Source organism: Oncorhynchus mykiss, chromosome 12 (genome assembly GCF_057628025.1).
Source record: "Oncorhynchus mykiss isolate SJ-2025 chromosome 12, ASM5762802v1, whole genome shotgun sequence".
In the NCBI taxonomy this organism is placed as follows: Eukaryota; Metazoa; Chordata; class Actinopteri; order Salmoniformes; family Salmonidae; genus Oncorhynchus; species Oncorhynchus mykiss.
Genome location: NC_143033.1, coordinates 24,333,263 through 24,349,259, shown reverse-complemented (window position 1 = coordinate 24,349,259; position 15,997 = coordinate 24,333,263). Strand labels below are relative to the sequence as shown.

At 40.6% G+C, this 15,997-nt stretch overlaps 1 protein-coding gene across 4 annotated transcripts in view; it reads right to left on the bottom strand.

Moving 5' to 3' along the window:
- Positions 1 to 15,997, bottom strand: part of LOC110536823 (roundabout homolog 2) — a 214,136-nt gene that overhangs the window by 30,899 nt on the left and 167,240 nt on the right. For all 4 annotated transcript variants that reach the window (XM_036937236.2, XM_036937238.2, XM_090192049.1 and 1 more), the window contains exon 9: positions 6,834 to 7,039. In XM_036937236.2, coding sequence (XP_036793131.2) covers positions 6,834 to 7,039 — 206 coding nt within the window. The remainder of the gene's footprint in view (positions 1 to 6,833; positions 7,040 to 15,997) is intronic.

Here is a 15,997-nt window from a genome sequence, read left to right as displayed (position 1 = left end):
AAGACTGTCTAGGTTGGTAATACCCAATATATAAAACAGTTGGTTCCGCGACCTGGGCCTACAGGCAGTGGTGGAAACATTTGCTCACAAAAAAAGGAGAATTCAGAAGATCAGGGGAGTCTCTCAAGTTGGATTTAATTTAATTTGATTTAATTTACCTTGAATATTGCAGCCCAATAGGCAGGCAAAACCCGCTGAGTTCAACAATTAATAGTGGCTGAATTTATCCTTAAGCCGACTACTTTTGTCCTCATTGTTTGGCTATTTGATGTGTCATTTTTATAACAAGTTTATAAATCACAGCTAAATACGCTATATAGCTATAGATAGTACACTGCATAATGAAACAATCCCTAGTAAGCTAGTGTTTTGAGGGTGGACTGATTGTATTATTTGGCATCAATGGACTGGTTTTACGCACAACTTTCTATCCAAGCTGGGAGAGAGAGCGAGGGCGGCTCATGTCATTCAGGTTCAGGTAGCCTATACGGGACAGTTAAAAAAATCTAGCTGATTAGTATTCTTTTGCATCAAACATTTATTTGAATTTGCCACCAGCCGGCAGTATAAAAATTGCAGCATTGTGACACCATGTAGACCTTCATGAAATGTTAGGCTTAATATGAGAAAATGATGACCAAATAGGCCTACCAATAAACATGTATCTATTAGCTAAAGCTAAGCTAAGCCATGGCATCACAGAAAGCCTATCATCGATAGGCAGGCAGCCGCATAGACGTCACAATTTCAGCACTATGGACAGTGATCAGTAGTCTATACTTAAATGTTTTTTATTTATTTAAAGGGGGGTCCAGAGAAACGGAGTTATACCAGTGAAGGCACTGTATGCTCATTAAAACCAGTGTGCCTTTTTGATAGTAGTAATATTGTTTGGTGGTGATGCTTGTTGGCTCCATTGGTCTTTCCAGTCCAACCTTGATCCCAGTTGGCCTTCACAGCCCTTTTGTCAACCTCTGTATTTAAAGGGTAGGCAGCAGTACACAAAAAATGCATTAACCTCCACTGGCCTGATTCGCACCCAGGGAGAGAGGGAGTGGGTGACAACAAGAAGACAGAGCGAGGGAAGATGTGCTGAAGTTATAAAAAAAAACTAAATTGCTTAGTACTAGTCAGCCTCCCACATCCTCAGCCCTATCATCATCAGTACAGATCAGCCACAGTGAAACAGGAACATGATAATCTATTTAACGTTGGCCTCTTAAATACTGAGGCTGCTCCCTTACACACTCTCTCTCTCGCTCTCCCTTGTTCCCGCTCTCTCTCTCTCTCCTTTGTTCCTGCTCTCTCTGTCTCTCCCTTGTTTCCTCTCTCTCTCTCCCTTGTTCCCCCTCTCTCTCTCCCTTGTTCTCTCTCTCTCTCTAAAATAGGAGAGGGTTGTCAAACTTTTTTGGGGGGTTTGGGAAGGGTTGTGTGTTTTTTATATATTTTTTTTACAATTGCTCTTTTACAAGTTTTACTACATCGTTTCTTCCATCCTAGCCACATTTCCTCACCTGCTTGCGTGCACCTCCCCAAAATCACTGTGTTTTGGTACTCCCCTTATGCAGTACGCTATTCCATGTGCTAACTTTTACTATACCGCAGTATAGTAGACCTAACGGTCTTGTATGCCGTAGATCCACCATTTATAGTGACAATAGTGGTAGGTTAACTAGCAACCATACCACACATAAAAACATTCAAAGCTGCATACACTTGTTATATGAATCGACAAGAACAAATAGGAATAGCTGATAGGCAGTAGAGACATGAGACACACAGCTAAAACAATTACCCTATTGATGTTGTTTAGGGACAATGCAATGATCCTACCTAGACTAGCCTACCACCCCACAATGCAATGGAACATTGCATTATTGTTTTCCAGTGAGTACAACATTCTAGCCTACTCTAGGCTGCAGTGAAAATGTCATTTGAATATTGGCGCAAAAGCCCTGTGATTTCAATGTTTCAAGGTTGTTTTGGGTCTACTCTTGGCAGTTTATAAGGTCTATAAACACACTGTAGCAGGCCAGTCTTGGTGTATTTTTTACTTCTGATACTGAATGAGCAATCTGTTGCAGATCATCATTCTTCCAAGTCTTCCTATAGTAATGTGGCCACATATGCTCCCGGCAGGCCCGGTTCCTCAGAAAAGTTCAACACACTCTCTGCCTCCTCTCCAATCCATGCAGCTATTCCTTGCACACCTAGAAACAACTGCTTCAATATCGCCTAAATATTTATATATATATAAATGTTTATATATATAAACACAATCAGTCACAATATGCCATCTAATTATGCTAATTCAAAAGTTTCCTGTAGGCATGCACACGTTCATCCAAAATATAATTCCAGCATCCTCAAAATAGCTTGACATTAACCAGGTTTCCATCCAAATTGTTTACGCGAGTAAAAAATGTCAACACATCATAGGAAAGTATGCAGTTTATTAGGCTACAGATGAAATAAGTTCTGATGAACTTCACAGGGTGGTGAAAGTGCACATTGATAAGGTTGATGCTCCTTTCAATAGATATTGAGGGTCTTATTCAGTTGACATGATGATCGATGCTTGGCTGCCGTTTAATCTCACACTTTGTCCATAATAATATCATCATGTAGTAGGCTATACCTGCACTGTATCTGCAAGCTGTTGACTAGAGTGCATGTGCCAATACCGGTGGGCACATTCGTTATACCTACGCAACATTTCTGTGACAAAACCATCACTAGAGATGAAAATGCAATGGAAACCCTTTTAACTTGTATTTTTTATTAGGTACATAGCAATTTAAACCCAAAATATATTTTGAATGTGCACTACATATTTACACACAGATTTTATTGGCCTAGGCTACTGTTGATTGTGAAGATGGAGGCCTTTTTCATTGAAGTAAAACAAAAGAAGAAAAAGAGTATGCCTAAAGTATAGTGAAAAGCTTATGAGGGGAATTTAATGTACATTTTAATATTGTAGATCTGAAGAATGCAGCATTTTGGAGCTCTATAGTAATTTGTTTTATCTTTATTAGTATTACTGCATATAATTGTTATTTTTGTAAGCTTATTTATTATTCAAAACCAGTTCTTTAAATATGAAAAGACATTTTCATTGGCTAAAATTACATCTGTCTTTTTAATTGAGTGCTTAAGATAGGTTATAAGTAGGCCTGTTTTAATATAAATAACATTATACTTTTTCTGTCATTTGTTGGGTATGGTAGACACTTGCCTTTGTTGGTAATTGCTGCAATATAGCCTGTTCAAAACTTCTGTAAAGGTTTAAACCAAATTAAGTTCCAACTTTAATGCTGTGTTTGCCTGCTCGTATTTTCCCTATAAACAATGGCTTAAAATACTTTTGACATTTTCGTAAATAATACACTTTAGTGAAGGTTTGGTGTGGCTGATATTAAGCTTTAGCCACTGCAAGCATATGCTATGAAGGCAGTGTGCACTGGCGCTCCAACTGACTCCAACAGTAGAACTTGAGGTGAGGAAGAATGTTTCATGCCTACCAGAGTTACTACTATAATCTAATAAAACAATGCTTATCTTTATACCAGATATTCTGATTGAAAAATAACAAATCAGCCTCCTTCTGTACATCTGTACTATCTAGCCATCTGACATAAAGAAATGCATGTCAGTGTCATAGCATGCCACCAGCATACATTTTATCTGGCTCTATCTCTCTGGGGCTAGGCCTACGCATCACTTCCTTATATAGGCTCTATATATTTGTAATGTTAATATCATATAGTGGACACCTAAGCCAATAGGCCTATACATGCAATGCCCTGATGCATTTTGTGCTCAAATCTCTGACAGCTGAATTGTGAGGTGGACAATTATTTTTTTAGGAAAGAAGCCTAAAAACCAATAACAAAATGTTGCATATGCTACACATCGAAACATAAGGAATAATGTTTGATATAAGCTGTTTTTAGGGACACGTAATGTGGCTCATTTGGCCAATAACCCTCATTTATTGATGCCGCTGGTTCCGCCAATTCGGATCTGAATGCAAATGGATGTCCAGTAAATGTCTCAAATGTCTAGTAAATTAAAGGCTTCCCAGTCACGTTGTCAGGCGACACATTTTCCTCTAAAGGAAACCCTGAAATATGCATATTGTTTTGATGCATATTTTAGAATATTCACATGAAAATCTGTCGCCAATTAGATGGAAACCTATAGACACCGTAAAGACGGTGTGCTCGTCCAGTGTCACTTTGTTTATGCCTGCACATCATGGTTCACCAGCAACCCCAAACATCTAAAAAAGAAGCTACAGACTAGGTTTGAATATTTTCCTGGTATTTTACAAAATGTTCCACCTCGAAAATAACCACTTTTCTCCCGGGTAATCTGGTATTTCCCGCCCAAACCGGAAGAGCCATTCTAAAGCATATTAATACATGTATGTCTGGATTTGATTAGAGCTTTGATCGGCATGAAAATTCAAGTCTGATGCTACCTGAGGCTGATGAGTCATACATTAAATAATGTTATGAGCCCAAGCCCAAATGATTGTGCCGTTATCCAATAAATGTTAAAAAATAAGGTGACCCCCAAAAGCCAGATAGAGAAGTGTAAATTAGGCATGCATTCAGTCCTTATATTTCTGCAGCATGTGCTGCAGCAAATGTAGTGACCACAATGGAAATAAGTCCCTGACTATATTGTGCAATCCCAATCACTTTAAACATGATTTCTGTATTCAGACCCCTTGACTTTTTCCACATTTTGTTACGTTACAGCCTTATTCTAAAATTGATTAAATATTTTTTTCCCTCATCAATCTACATACAATACCCCATAATGACAAAGCAAAAACAAGTGTTTAGAAAGTTTTGCAAATGTATTAAAAATAAAAACTGAAATATCACATTTACATAAGTATTCAGACTCCTTACTCAGTACTTTGTTGAAGCACCTTTGGTAGCGATTACAGCCTCGAGTCTTCTTGAGTATGACGCTACAAGCTTGGCATACCTGTATTTGAGGAGTTTCTCTCATTCTTCTGCAGACCCTCTCAAGCTCTGGCAGGTTGGATGCTGAGCGTCGCTGCACAGCTATTTTCAGGTCTCTCCAGAGATACTAGATCTGGATCAAGTCCAGGCTCTGGCTGGGTCACTCAAAGACATTCAGAGACTTGTCCCGAAGCCACTCCTGTGTTGTCTTGGCTGTGTGCTTAGGGTTTTAGTCCTGTTAAAATGTGAACTTTCTCCCCAGTCTGAGATCCTGAGCGCTCTGGAGCAGGTTATTATTATGGATCTCTCAGTACTTTGTTCTGTTTATCTTTCCCTTGATCCCGACTTGTCTCCCAGTCCCTGTCAATGAAAAACATCCCCACAGCATGATTCTGCCAAGACCATGCTTCAACAAAGGGACGGTGCCAGGTTTCCTCCAGACGTAACACTTGGTATTCAGGCCAAAGAGTTCAATCTTGGTTTCATCAGACCAGAGAATCTTGTTTCTCATAGTCTGAGAGTCCTTTTGGCAAACTCCACGTGGGCTGTCATGTGCCTTTTGATGAGGAGTGCCTTCCATCTGGCCACTCTACAATAAAGGCCTGATTGGTGGAGTGCAGCAGAAATGGTTGTCCTTCTGGAAGGTTCTTCCATTTACACAGAGGAACTCTAGAGCTCTGTCAGAGTGACCATCGGGTTCTTGGTCACCTCCCTGACCAAGGCTCTTCTCCCCTGATTACTCAGTTTAGCCGGGCGGACAGCTCTAAGATGAGTCTTGGTGGTTCCAAACTTCTTCCATTTAACAATGATGAAGGCCAATGGTTCAATGCTGCAGAAATGTTTTGGTACCCTTCCCCAGACCTGTGCCTCGACTCAGTCTTGTCTCGGGGCTATACGGACAAGTCCTTTGACCTCATGGCTTGGTTTTTGCTCTGACATGCACTGTCAACTGGGACCTTATATAGACAGGAGTGTACCTTTCCAAATCATGTCCAATCAATTGAATTTACCACAGGTGGACTCCAATAAAGTTGTAGAAACATCTCAAGGATGATCAATGGAAACAGGATGCACCTGTGCTCAATGTCAAGTCTCATCGCAAAGGGTCTGAATACTTATGTAAATAAGGTATTTCTGTTTTTCATTTTAATACATTTGCAAAAATGTATAAACATTTCTTATAAATCTAAAAATGTATAAAAACCTGTTTTCACTTTGTCATCGTGCGGTATTGTGTTTAGAATGATGAGGAAAATAAACATTTAATCAATTTTAGAATAAGGCTGTAATGTAAAAAAAAAATTGTGTTTTTACATATATTGTTATTTGTCAATTTCGATCTGTCCCTTACATGCTTGCATTCCCCCCAATCACTGTCCTTGGGTTAGAGCATCTCTAAATGCTGCCTAGGTGAATGGCTCTAAATGACAGCTTTAAATGACTTATAAAAATCAATACCCCCTATTCATCTTTAAAGGCAACCTGCCTGCACTTGTCCATTTGAATTACATCTCACTGACATCAGAAGGGAATTTTTTCTCTCCTCTCTCTCACAAGCAATATGAGAGGCAAGCGCATAAACACACGTGCGCACGCACACACACTGAGCGACAAACACACACACACACACACAAACCTTAACAACCTGCCTTTGAGAATAGAGAGAAACTGTAAAGAATGGGTAGTTTATTGAAAAGAACGCAATGAAAGTAGAGAAGCAGAGAGAGAAAAGATGGAGTCACTATGGCTGGCAGACTCATGGCAAAATCAATCATGAGTGAACACAGTGTGGAGGCTTGCTGCTGTGACTGTGTGTATTGTGTTTGTACAGCATCAGTCCTATGAACCCACCCTGGTGCTTTGGATCTGCAGGCTGCCAGGCTCCAGCAGGGCCATGCGAAGGTCCTTTCCCAGCAGACTGAGGCCGTCCTTCAGCCAGGTAACGGTGGGCTCCGGGTCCCCTGACGCCTGGCACCTCAGCAGGGCCACACCCCCAACAGCCTGTGTCTGGTTGGACGGGCCCTGCCGGATGATGGGCGGGGGGCGGTCCTTTAAGGCTGGAGAAAAACAAGGAATCACAATGAAAACAATGAAACACAAACTATGAATTACAGTTTAGTGCTATACTAAATTACAATTTTGATCCCATAAACGTTAATTAATTTATCATTGGAGAAGCAAGGTCTTCTTGATGTATCTGTTGTGATAGGGGGTACCTGTTTTGGGGGTCGTTTGCAGGTTTCTGATAGTGTGTGCTAATGGTACCACATCACACCATAGCGCTCTATTTACAAGGTGCAGAATAACGATGGCTCGCCTACGGCGCTAATTACCCTGCCTTCCTCACAACACATTCACACCCTCCCACCTTCCTTCTCTTCCTCCTTCTCTTCCTCCTCTGACTCACCGCTGCACCTCACAGCCCCCTCCCCCTCCCCCAGACAAGAAACAAGCCACTGCATTTCTGGGGTATTCAATCTTTTAATATTGTCTCTTCTTCCCCTGCTCATCAGTGCTGTTAGTCTCAGCTCAGACAGAGTATTTGCACCAGGTTCTAGAGCTCTAAAAGTCTATCAAAGCTCCTTCAGACTCAGAGGACAGTCACTAAACCAGAAATGCAGAGAAACCAATATGACAATAGACAATACGGCCACATTACCATAACGCTGTTTATATAATAGCCTCAGATATGAGGTTTATATCTAATTGTTGTATAAGATGAATGAGTGAAGATGATACTGTTTGTAAAATTGTGTAATGTGATTTTGGACTGTTTAATGAAGGAAAATCAGAGGACCGCCCATGAGCACAGTTAGGAACTGGCGTCATGAGACAGCCTTTTTCTGCTCTCCCGAATAAAACCCCCACTTTGAGAATTTCTCAACAGACCATGTTTCCCTCAATTACGAGAGGACAGAGGTTGCAGACCAGCTTACCTCGATAACGAGAGGGCCAAGGTTTGAGTAGATGGCTGAATCTTTTAACCCACATGGTTAAACTCTTAGACTATCGATATCGACAGAATAAGGACAAGTCTTTGATATGAATTACTAGTCTGCAGCTAGGAATTCGGTATCATTGAACGTGAAGACCGACAACCTCCGAAACATCTATCCTATAACGACATGAATGAATGTCACTCTGAACTATCCATTCTAACCACGATACAGAGAGAGAGAGAGAGGACGGACACTCTCAAACAGAAACAACATTTTCAACAGCGACCCCGACGACACACTGAGCGTAAATATATATATTGATTGCAATTGTTCACGAATGAGTGAGCGTTCACGTGCAAAGGTTTTGCATTTCAATTGTTATAATTATCAACACTGTAGTGACTTCTCAGCTGACCGCCACTTCCCTTTTGTCTAACAAGCCACCATGCCAGTTTAGCCCACTAGGGCACATTCCCCTATCATTTCTTGTAACCATATTTACTCTGTTTGTTTGTGTGTGCACTTCTGTGACTGTTTAGTCAGTTAATAAATAAATGATTTAAGACAATTGATATATCAAATCAAATTTTATTATTCACATACACATGGTTAGCAGATGGTAATGCGAGTGTAGCGAAATGCTTGTGCTTCAAGTTCCAACAATGCAGTAATAACCAACGAGTAATCTAACCTAACAATTCCACAACTACTACCTTATACACACAAGTGTAAAGGGACAAAGAACAGGTACATAAAGATATATGAATGAGTGATGGTACAGAACGGCATAGGCAAGATGCAGTAGATGGTATAGAGTACAGTATATACATATGAGATGAGTAATGTAGGGTATATAAACATAAAGTGGCATAGTTTAAAGTGGGTAGTGATACATGTATTACAAAAAGATAGCAAGATGCAGGAGATGATATAGAGTACAGTATATACATATGCATGAGTAATGTAGGGTATCTAAACATTATATTAAGTGGCATTGTTTAAAGTGGCTAGTGATACATTTTTTACACAATTTCCATTATTAAAGTGGCTGGAGTTGAGTCAGTATGTTGGCAGCAGCCACTCAATGTTGGTGGTGGCTGTTTAACAGTCTGATGGCCTTGAGATAGAAGCTGTTTTTCAGTCTCTCGGTCCCTGCTTTGATGCACCTGTACTGACCTCGCCTTCTGGATGATAGCGGGGTGAACAGGCAGTGGCTCGGGTGGTTGTTGTCCTTGATGATATTATGGCCTTCCTGTGACATCAGGTGGTGTAGGTGTCCTGGAGGGCAGGTAGTTGCGTTGAGCAGACCTCACTACCCTCTGGAGAGCCTTACGGTTGTGGGCGGAGCAGTTGCTGTACCAGGCGGTGATACAGCGCGACAGGATGCTCTCGATTGCGCATCTGTAGAAGTTTGTGAGTGCTTTTGGTGACAAGCCGAATATCTTCAGACTCCTACCTTCCCCACTACTGTCCCGTCGATGTGGATAGGGGGGTGCTCCCTCTGCTGTTTCCTGAAGTCCACAATCATCTCCTTTGTTTTGTTGACGTTGAGTGTGAGGTTATTTTCCTGACACCACACTCCAAGGGCCCTCACCTCCTCCCTGTAGGCACTCTCGTTCTTGTTGGTAATCAAGCCTCCCACTGTAGTGTCGTCCGCAAACTTGATGATTGAGTTGGAGGCGTGCATGGCCACGCAGTCGTGGGTGAACAGGGAGTACAGGAGAGGGCTCAGAACGCACCCTTGTGGGACCCCAGTGTTGAGGATCAGCGGGGTGGAGATGTTGTTACCTACCCTCACCACCTGGGAGCAGCCAGTCAGGAAGTCCAGTACCCAGTTGCACAGGGCGGGGTCGAGACCCAGGGTCTCGAGCTTGATGACGAGTTTGGAGGGTACTATGGTGTTAAATGCTGAGCTGTAGTCGATGAACAGCATTCTGACATAGGTATTCCTTTTGTCCAGATGGGTTAGGGCAGTGTGGTTGCGATTGCGTCGTCTGTAGACCTGTTGGGGCGGTAAGCAAATTGGAGTGGGTCTAGGGTGTCAGGTAGGGTGGAGGTGATATGGTCCTTGACTAGTCTCTTAAAGCACTTCATGATAACGGAAGTGAGTGCTACGGGGCGGTAGTCGTTTAGCTCAGTTACCTTAGCTTTCTTGGGAACAAGAACAATGGTGGTCCTCTTGAAGCATGTGGGAACAGCAGACTGGGATAAGGATTGATTGAATATGTCCGTAAACACACCAGCCAGCCTGTCTGCGCATGCTCTGAGAACGCGGCTGGGGATGCCGTCTGGGCCTGCAGCCTTGCGAGGGTTAACACGTTTAAATGTTATACTCACGTATGGATGACTCATAGTGAAGACTGGGTTTGTGCAGATAACCAACAATTTACGATGTTTGGAATGAGACTAACGTGAGGTAAAGAAGAATTAATAAATCAGAAGACTATTGATCCGATATGAAAATATCTAAAAAGTTATATTAGGAAAATTATAACTTTGTAATCTGAATATTTTCCTTAGTGCCCTGACTTCCTAGTTAATTACAGTTACATGATTAATCAGTTTAATGCATAATAATAATTACAGAGAGTAAAGATTTGATAAAGATTAATCTACAGTTTAATGATGCCAAAGACACGACAACGGGGACAGTTTGCACTGTAAACTGGTAACAACAACAACACAGGGCAGTGTCCCTTCAATCCTGCTTGCCGCAGTAAGATAAGGGAAGTAGCTAGATAGTGTAGCCAACATCAGGCCAGGGTGAAGGCTAAAGCACATTTATTGTAATGATTTTCAACGAGAACTTACAACTACGGCATTAATGTCTACATTAAAAAAAAACTATTCTAAACATGCTCCCTTGTTCCAACTTTGGCAGGCAAGCAACATCTTTCTAGCAACATCTACATCTACCAACTAGCAAGCTGGGAAGGGCTCAATAGGATGACTTACTGAACCGAATCTGTTCGTCTCCACTATACTTTTGCTGCACCAAACATCTAATACATTTGGGCCCTAGGTATGTCCGTATAGCCTCTCCCGAGTTCCGAAGGTCCCGTGTTCAATTCCAGTTGTAGAGACAAATTTGGACTTTATTTGTACCTTAACCCTTAACGTAACCATTCGGAATGAATGCCTAAACTTAAAGATGCACTATGCAGAAATTGCTCTACCAATTTCCTGGTTGCTAAAATTCTAACAGTTCGCCTAATTTCAGTTTATGTGACAAACAAGCAAGTATAGTGTAGGTGATCATTGTTCCATCTAAACCGCTGTTAATATATGTTCTATAACCAAAAATATTGTATTTTCAAATGTTTGAAGCTGGTGTACAAAACGAAAGTAAAAGATGCAAAAATGTAACTTAAAAACAGGAAGCATAGAAATAGTGCACATAGAACATATCTACCGCTTCTTAGACCTCCTTGCAATGAGAATTACATATGTATAACTCACATTTCTAAGTGAATTTTGTCAAGTCACCCAAAAAGTTACACATTGCAGCTTTAATGTTTTAACTCTACCCAAAACCTTAACCCTTAATTAAAAAAAAAAAATGTGAGGTTTGAAGTAGGGCTGTTTCGGTGACCATATTACCGTCACACCAGCGGACACGAGTCATGAAGGCAGTCAAATTCCACATCATGCTGCTGCTGGTCATTAGTAGCCTACCAAACTTGCTAACTGCCTGGTACTGCCTGGTACTCAGCACTCTATTGCCCCTGTAATCACACTGACATCAATGCAAATGTAATCAAAAATTGAATCAAACACTTCATGAGAGCCCATGAGCTCATGTTCCTATCTATAGGTGGCTGGCTGGCATGAAAATGAACCACGGGAAAAGCGTCCTCCATTCACTATTTAAGTGCATAGATGACATGTATTTTTTCCCATTCCCCTGTTTCGAGATAGGTGCATGATAATGGTCCATTTTAAGTCAAAACAAATTTCACAAATATATTATTTAGTATATTTAAAGACAAGATTACAAGAATAGTCTGATGGGTGACAATATTAGCCTATCACTTGTGAATGACATATTATCACTTGTGAATGATGCCAAGCATAAGGCAAGAAACAATGCCTTTTTTTGCAACTTTTTCAAATCATAGTCGCACACCTCATGTAGCCTATCCCATAGGCCTAAACAGTGGTGTACTTAAGTAAAAGTACTTAAGTAAAAATACTTTAAAGTTCTACTGAAGTAGTTTTGTGGGGTATCTCTACTTTACTTTACTATTTAAATGTTTGACTACTTTTACTTCACTACATTCCTAAAGAAAATAATGTACTTTTTACTCCATACATTTTCCTTGACACCGAAAAGTTCTTGTTACATTTTGAATGCTCTAGCAGGTCAGAAAAATTGTCCAATTCATAAACTTATCAAGAGAACATCCCTGTTCATCCCTTCTATTTCTGATCTGTCAGACTTCCCAAACACAAATGCATGGTTTGTAAATCTGAGTGTTGGAGTGTGCCCCTGGCTATCCGTAAATAAATATAAAACTAGAAAATAGTGCCTTCTGGTTGCTTAATATAAGGTATGTGAAATGATTTATACTTTTACTTTCGATAATTAAGTATATTTTGGCAATTACATTCACTTTTGATACTTAAGTATATTTAAAACCAAATACTTTCAGACATTTAATCAAGCAGCGTTTTACTGGTTGACTTTCACTTTTATTTGAGTCATTTTCTAATAAGGTATCTTTACTTTTACTCAAGCATGACAATTGGGTACTTTTTCCACCACTATGTTTTGATAAGATTTGTATCACAACTAAAGTGGCCAAATAACTTCTTAAAATTAAGCACATTAATGTGCTTTACAATGAGATTAGAGCATAACTGGCATACATAAGTAGTGTGTGAGTTTCAAGTTTGGGGAAATACTTTTCACCATCAAAAATGCACCTTTATAATCTAAGCATTACATGCATAATCTCACTTTTGATAATGGTGTTTTTCCGCTAATGGAACATTCACGCTTATAACCTACTGCCATGTGTGCATTGCTGTGCTTATAATGTGAAGAAATAGCCTAATAGTTAACGAGATGTCAAGCTAGATGTTCTGATCTGTTGCGTCAGCAACATTGCATAAAAACATGTTTTTTTATGCTAGTGGATGCATTAATTTAGGATCTAATGCATCCCACAACTGTACCAGACTATGTTAGAATATTTATTTCTGGCACAGAATAGAATAGGTAAACTTTTGTACTATGGGGGATAGTAGATTGACATAGGCTAGTGCTTTTGCTGTTTGTTAGGCCAGCTCATCTTGTTGGCTGACGAAAAGTAAATGTGGACAGTCCTTCCAATATCTTCAATATGCGCCTCGGAATTGGACAAGCACGCACGCAGTTGCGTCCCCGATGTGTCTGTCTTCACTTGTAGCCTGTGAGAAAGTCCCAATCACGTGATGGAGAGCCATGTGAGTGAGAAGTGATTCGGGGCACATATCACCCAGGGAGAAGGGAACAACGTCCACTGGCCGCAAAAGTCATTAACTTTTTTTAGGGTGCATTAAGACCACACAAAGGGGATGCCGTCGTGAAATTAGAGGCATTATCAAGTTTTTTAAAATTTATTTTACCTTTATTTAACTAGGCAAGTCAGTTAAGAACACATTTTTATTTTCAATGATGGCCTAGGAACAGTGGGTTAACTGCCTGTTCAGGGGCAGAACGACAGATTTGTACCTTGTCAGCTCGGGGGTTTGAGCTTGCAACCTTCCGGTTACTAGTCCAATGCTGCTTGTCAAATGCTTGTCAAGTGCTTGTCAAATTGTGAATGAGAGACTGATGAAGTGTGTACAGCCTGCGCAAAAAAACAAAGCAGAGCTCATGCCTTTCAAGCGACTTGTTTCAAATCATCATTAGAGTCGTATTATGCAGCCTAAAGTTACATTAATAACTCTAAATAAAACATGTAGGAGTACCTATTTCTTTGCTACCGCTCAACACAGAATAGACACATGCACGCACTCGCTCAAACAGTTTGGAGAAAATATCCTTTCTATTTTATTCAGCTTTATTCAATTATATTTTTCATACTATAAAACAATATAAAATAATCCCACGGAAATCTAACCAAATCTTGTCTGCTAAATGAACTAGTGTAGCCCACAGCCACATGGCATAGCCAGATTAGGACCTAACATAAGGACAACTCAGAGTATGCTATTCTGTTCTTCTGAAATAGATGACATTTTCTTTATATCAGATTTCTTTAGACCTGTCTAAAATAAATAATGGATTTTTGTGAATGTGTTGGCTATTTTACATGGATTTATTAGCCTTTTTAAAATGTAGATGTTCCAAAGGTCTGCATCTGTGGAAACTAGGCAATGTGTGGAAACTAGGACATGCTAAATGTGTTTATTACCATGAGATCGACAGTTATTTGCTTGACAACCACCGGCTGACGAAATAATGTGACCGCACAGCCCTAGTTTGAAGCGGAACTATACTGAGCAAAAAGTTCTACAGCTGCACCATCGAGAGCATCTTGACTGGCTGCATCACCGCTTAATTTGGCAAATGCACCACCCTCGACAGCAAACCACTACAGACGATGGTACGGACAGCCCAGTACCGAGTTCCCTGCCATCCAGCACCTCTATATCAGGCAAACGTAAGACTGCTAAATAGTTAGATAATGGTTACTCTGCACTGACCCTGTCTTGTACTGACTCTATGCACACTCACAATACAAAATATACACACTATATACACTCTCACACATATACAGTGGGGCAAAACAAGTATTTAGTCAGCAACCAATTGTGCTAGATCTCCCAATACTTATTTTCCACCATAATTTGCAAATAAATTCATTAAAAATCTTACAATGTGATTTTCTGGATTTTTTTTCTTCTCATTTTGTCTGTCATAGTTGAAGTGTACCTATGATGAAAATTACAGGCCTCTCTCATCTTTTAAGTAAGAGAACTTGCACAACTGGTGACTGACTAAATACTTTTTGCCCCACTGTACCATACTGACCCACTCACACACATTCACATACACTACTGTACATATGCACATAACACACAAATGCATACCGACACAACATAAACACACAACACACACAACAACGTCTCCCACAATGTGATCAAGACAAAGTAGATGATCGTGGACTACAGGAAAAGGAGGGCAGAGCCCGCCCTCATTCTCATCGACGGGGCTGTAGTGGAACAGGATGAGAGCTTCAAGTTCCTTCGTGTCCACATCACCAACAAACTATCATGGTCCAAGCACACCAAGACAGTCGTGAAGAGGGAACGACAACACTTATTCCCCCTCAGGAGACTGAAAAGATTTGGCATGGGTCCTCAGATCCTCAGAAAGTTCTACAGCTGCACCATCGAGAACCTCCTGACTGGTTGCATCACCACCTGGAATGACAACTGCTCGGCCTTCCGTATGGCCCTGTACATCACTGGGGCCAAGCTTCCTGCCATCCAGGACTTCTATACCAGGCGGTGTCAGAGGAAGGCCCTAAAAATTGCCAAAGACTACAGCCACCCTGTTCTCTCTGCTATGGCATGGCAATCGGTACCGGAGCGCCAAGTCTAGGTCCAAAAGACTTCTGAACAGCTTCTACCCTCAAGCCATAAGACTGCTAAACAGCTAATTAAATGGGTACCTGGACTATTTGCATTGACCCCCCTTTTTTTATGCTGCTGCTACTTGCTGTTTATTATCTATTATCTATGCATAGTCACTTTACCCTTACCTACATGTACTTATTACCTCAATTACCTCGACTACCCCCGCAGATTGACTCCGTGCCGGTACCCCCTGTATCGTTATTGTTATTTTATTGTTGCTCTTTCATTTTTTACTTTACTTTATTTAGTAAATATTTTTTCCTAATTCTTGTTTTTCTTAAAACTGTGTTGTTGGTTAAGGGCTTGCATTTCAAAGTAAGGTCTAAACTTGTCGTATTCAGCGCATGTGACAAATACAATTTGATTTGATTTGACATACTCATCATATGCGGTTGCTACTCTTTATTTTAGTCTTACTATTATCTATCCTGGTGCCTAATCACTTTA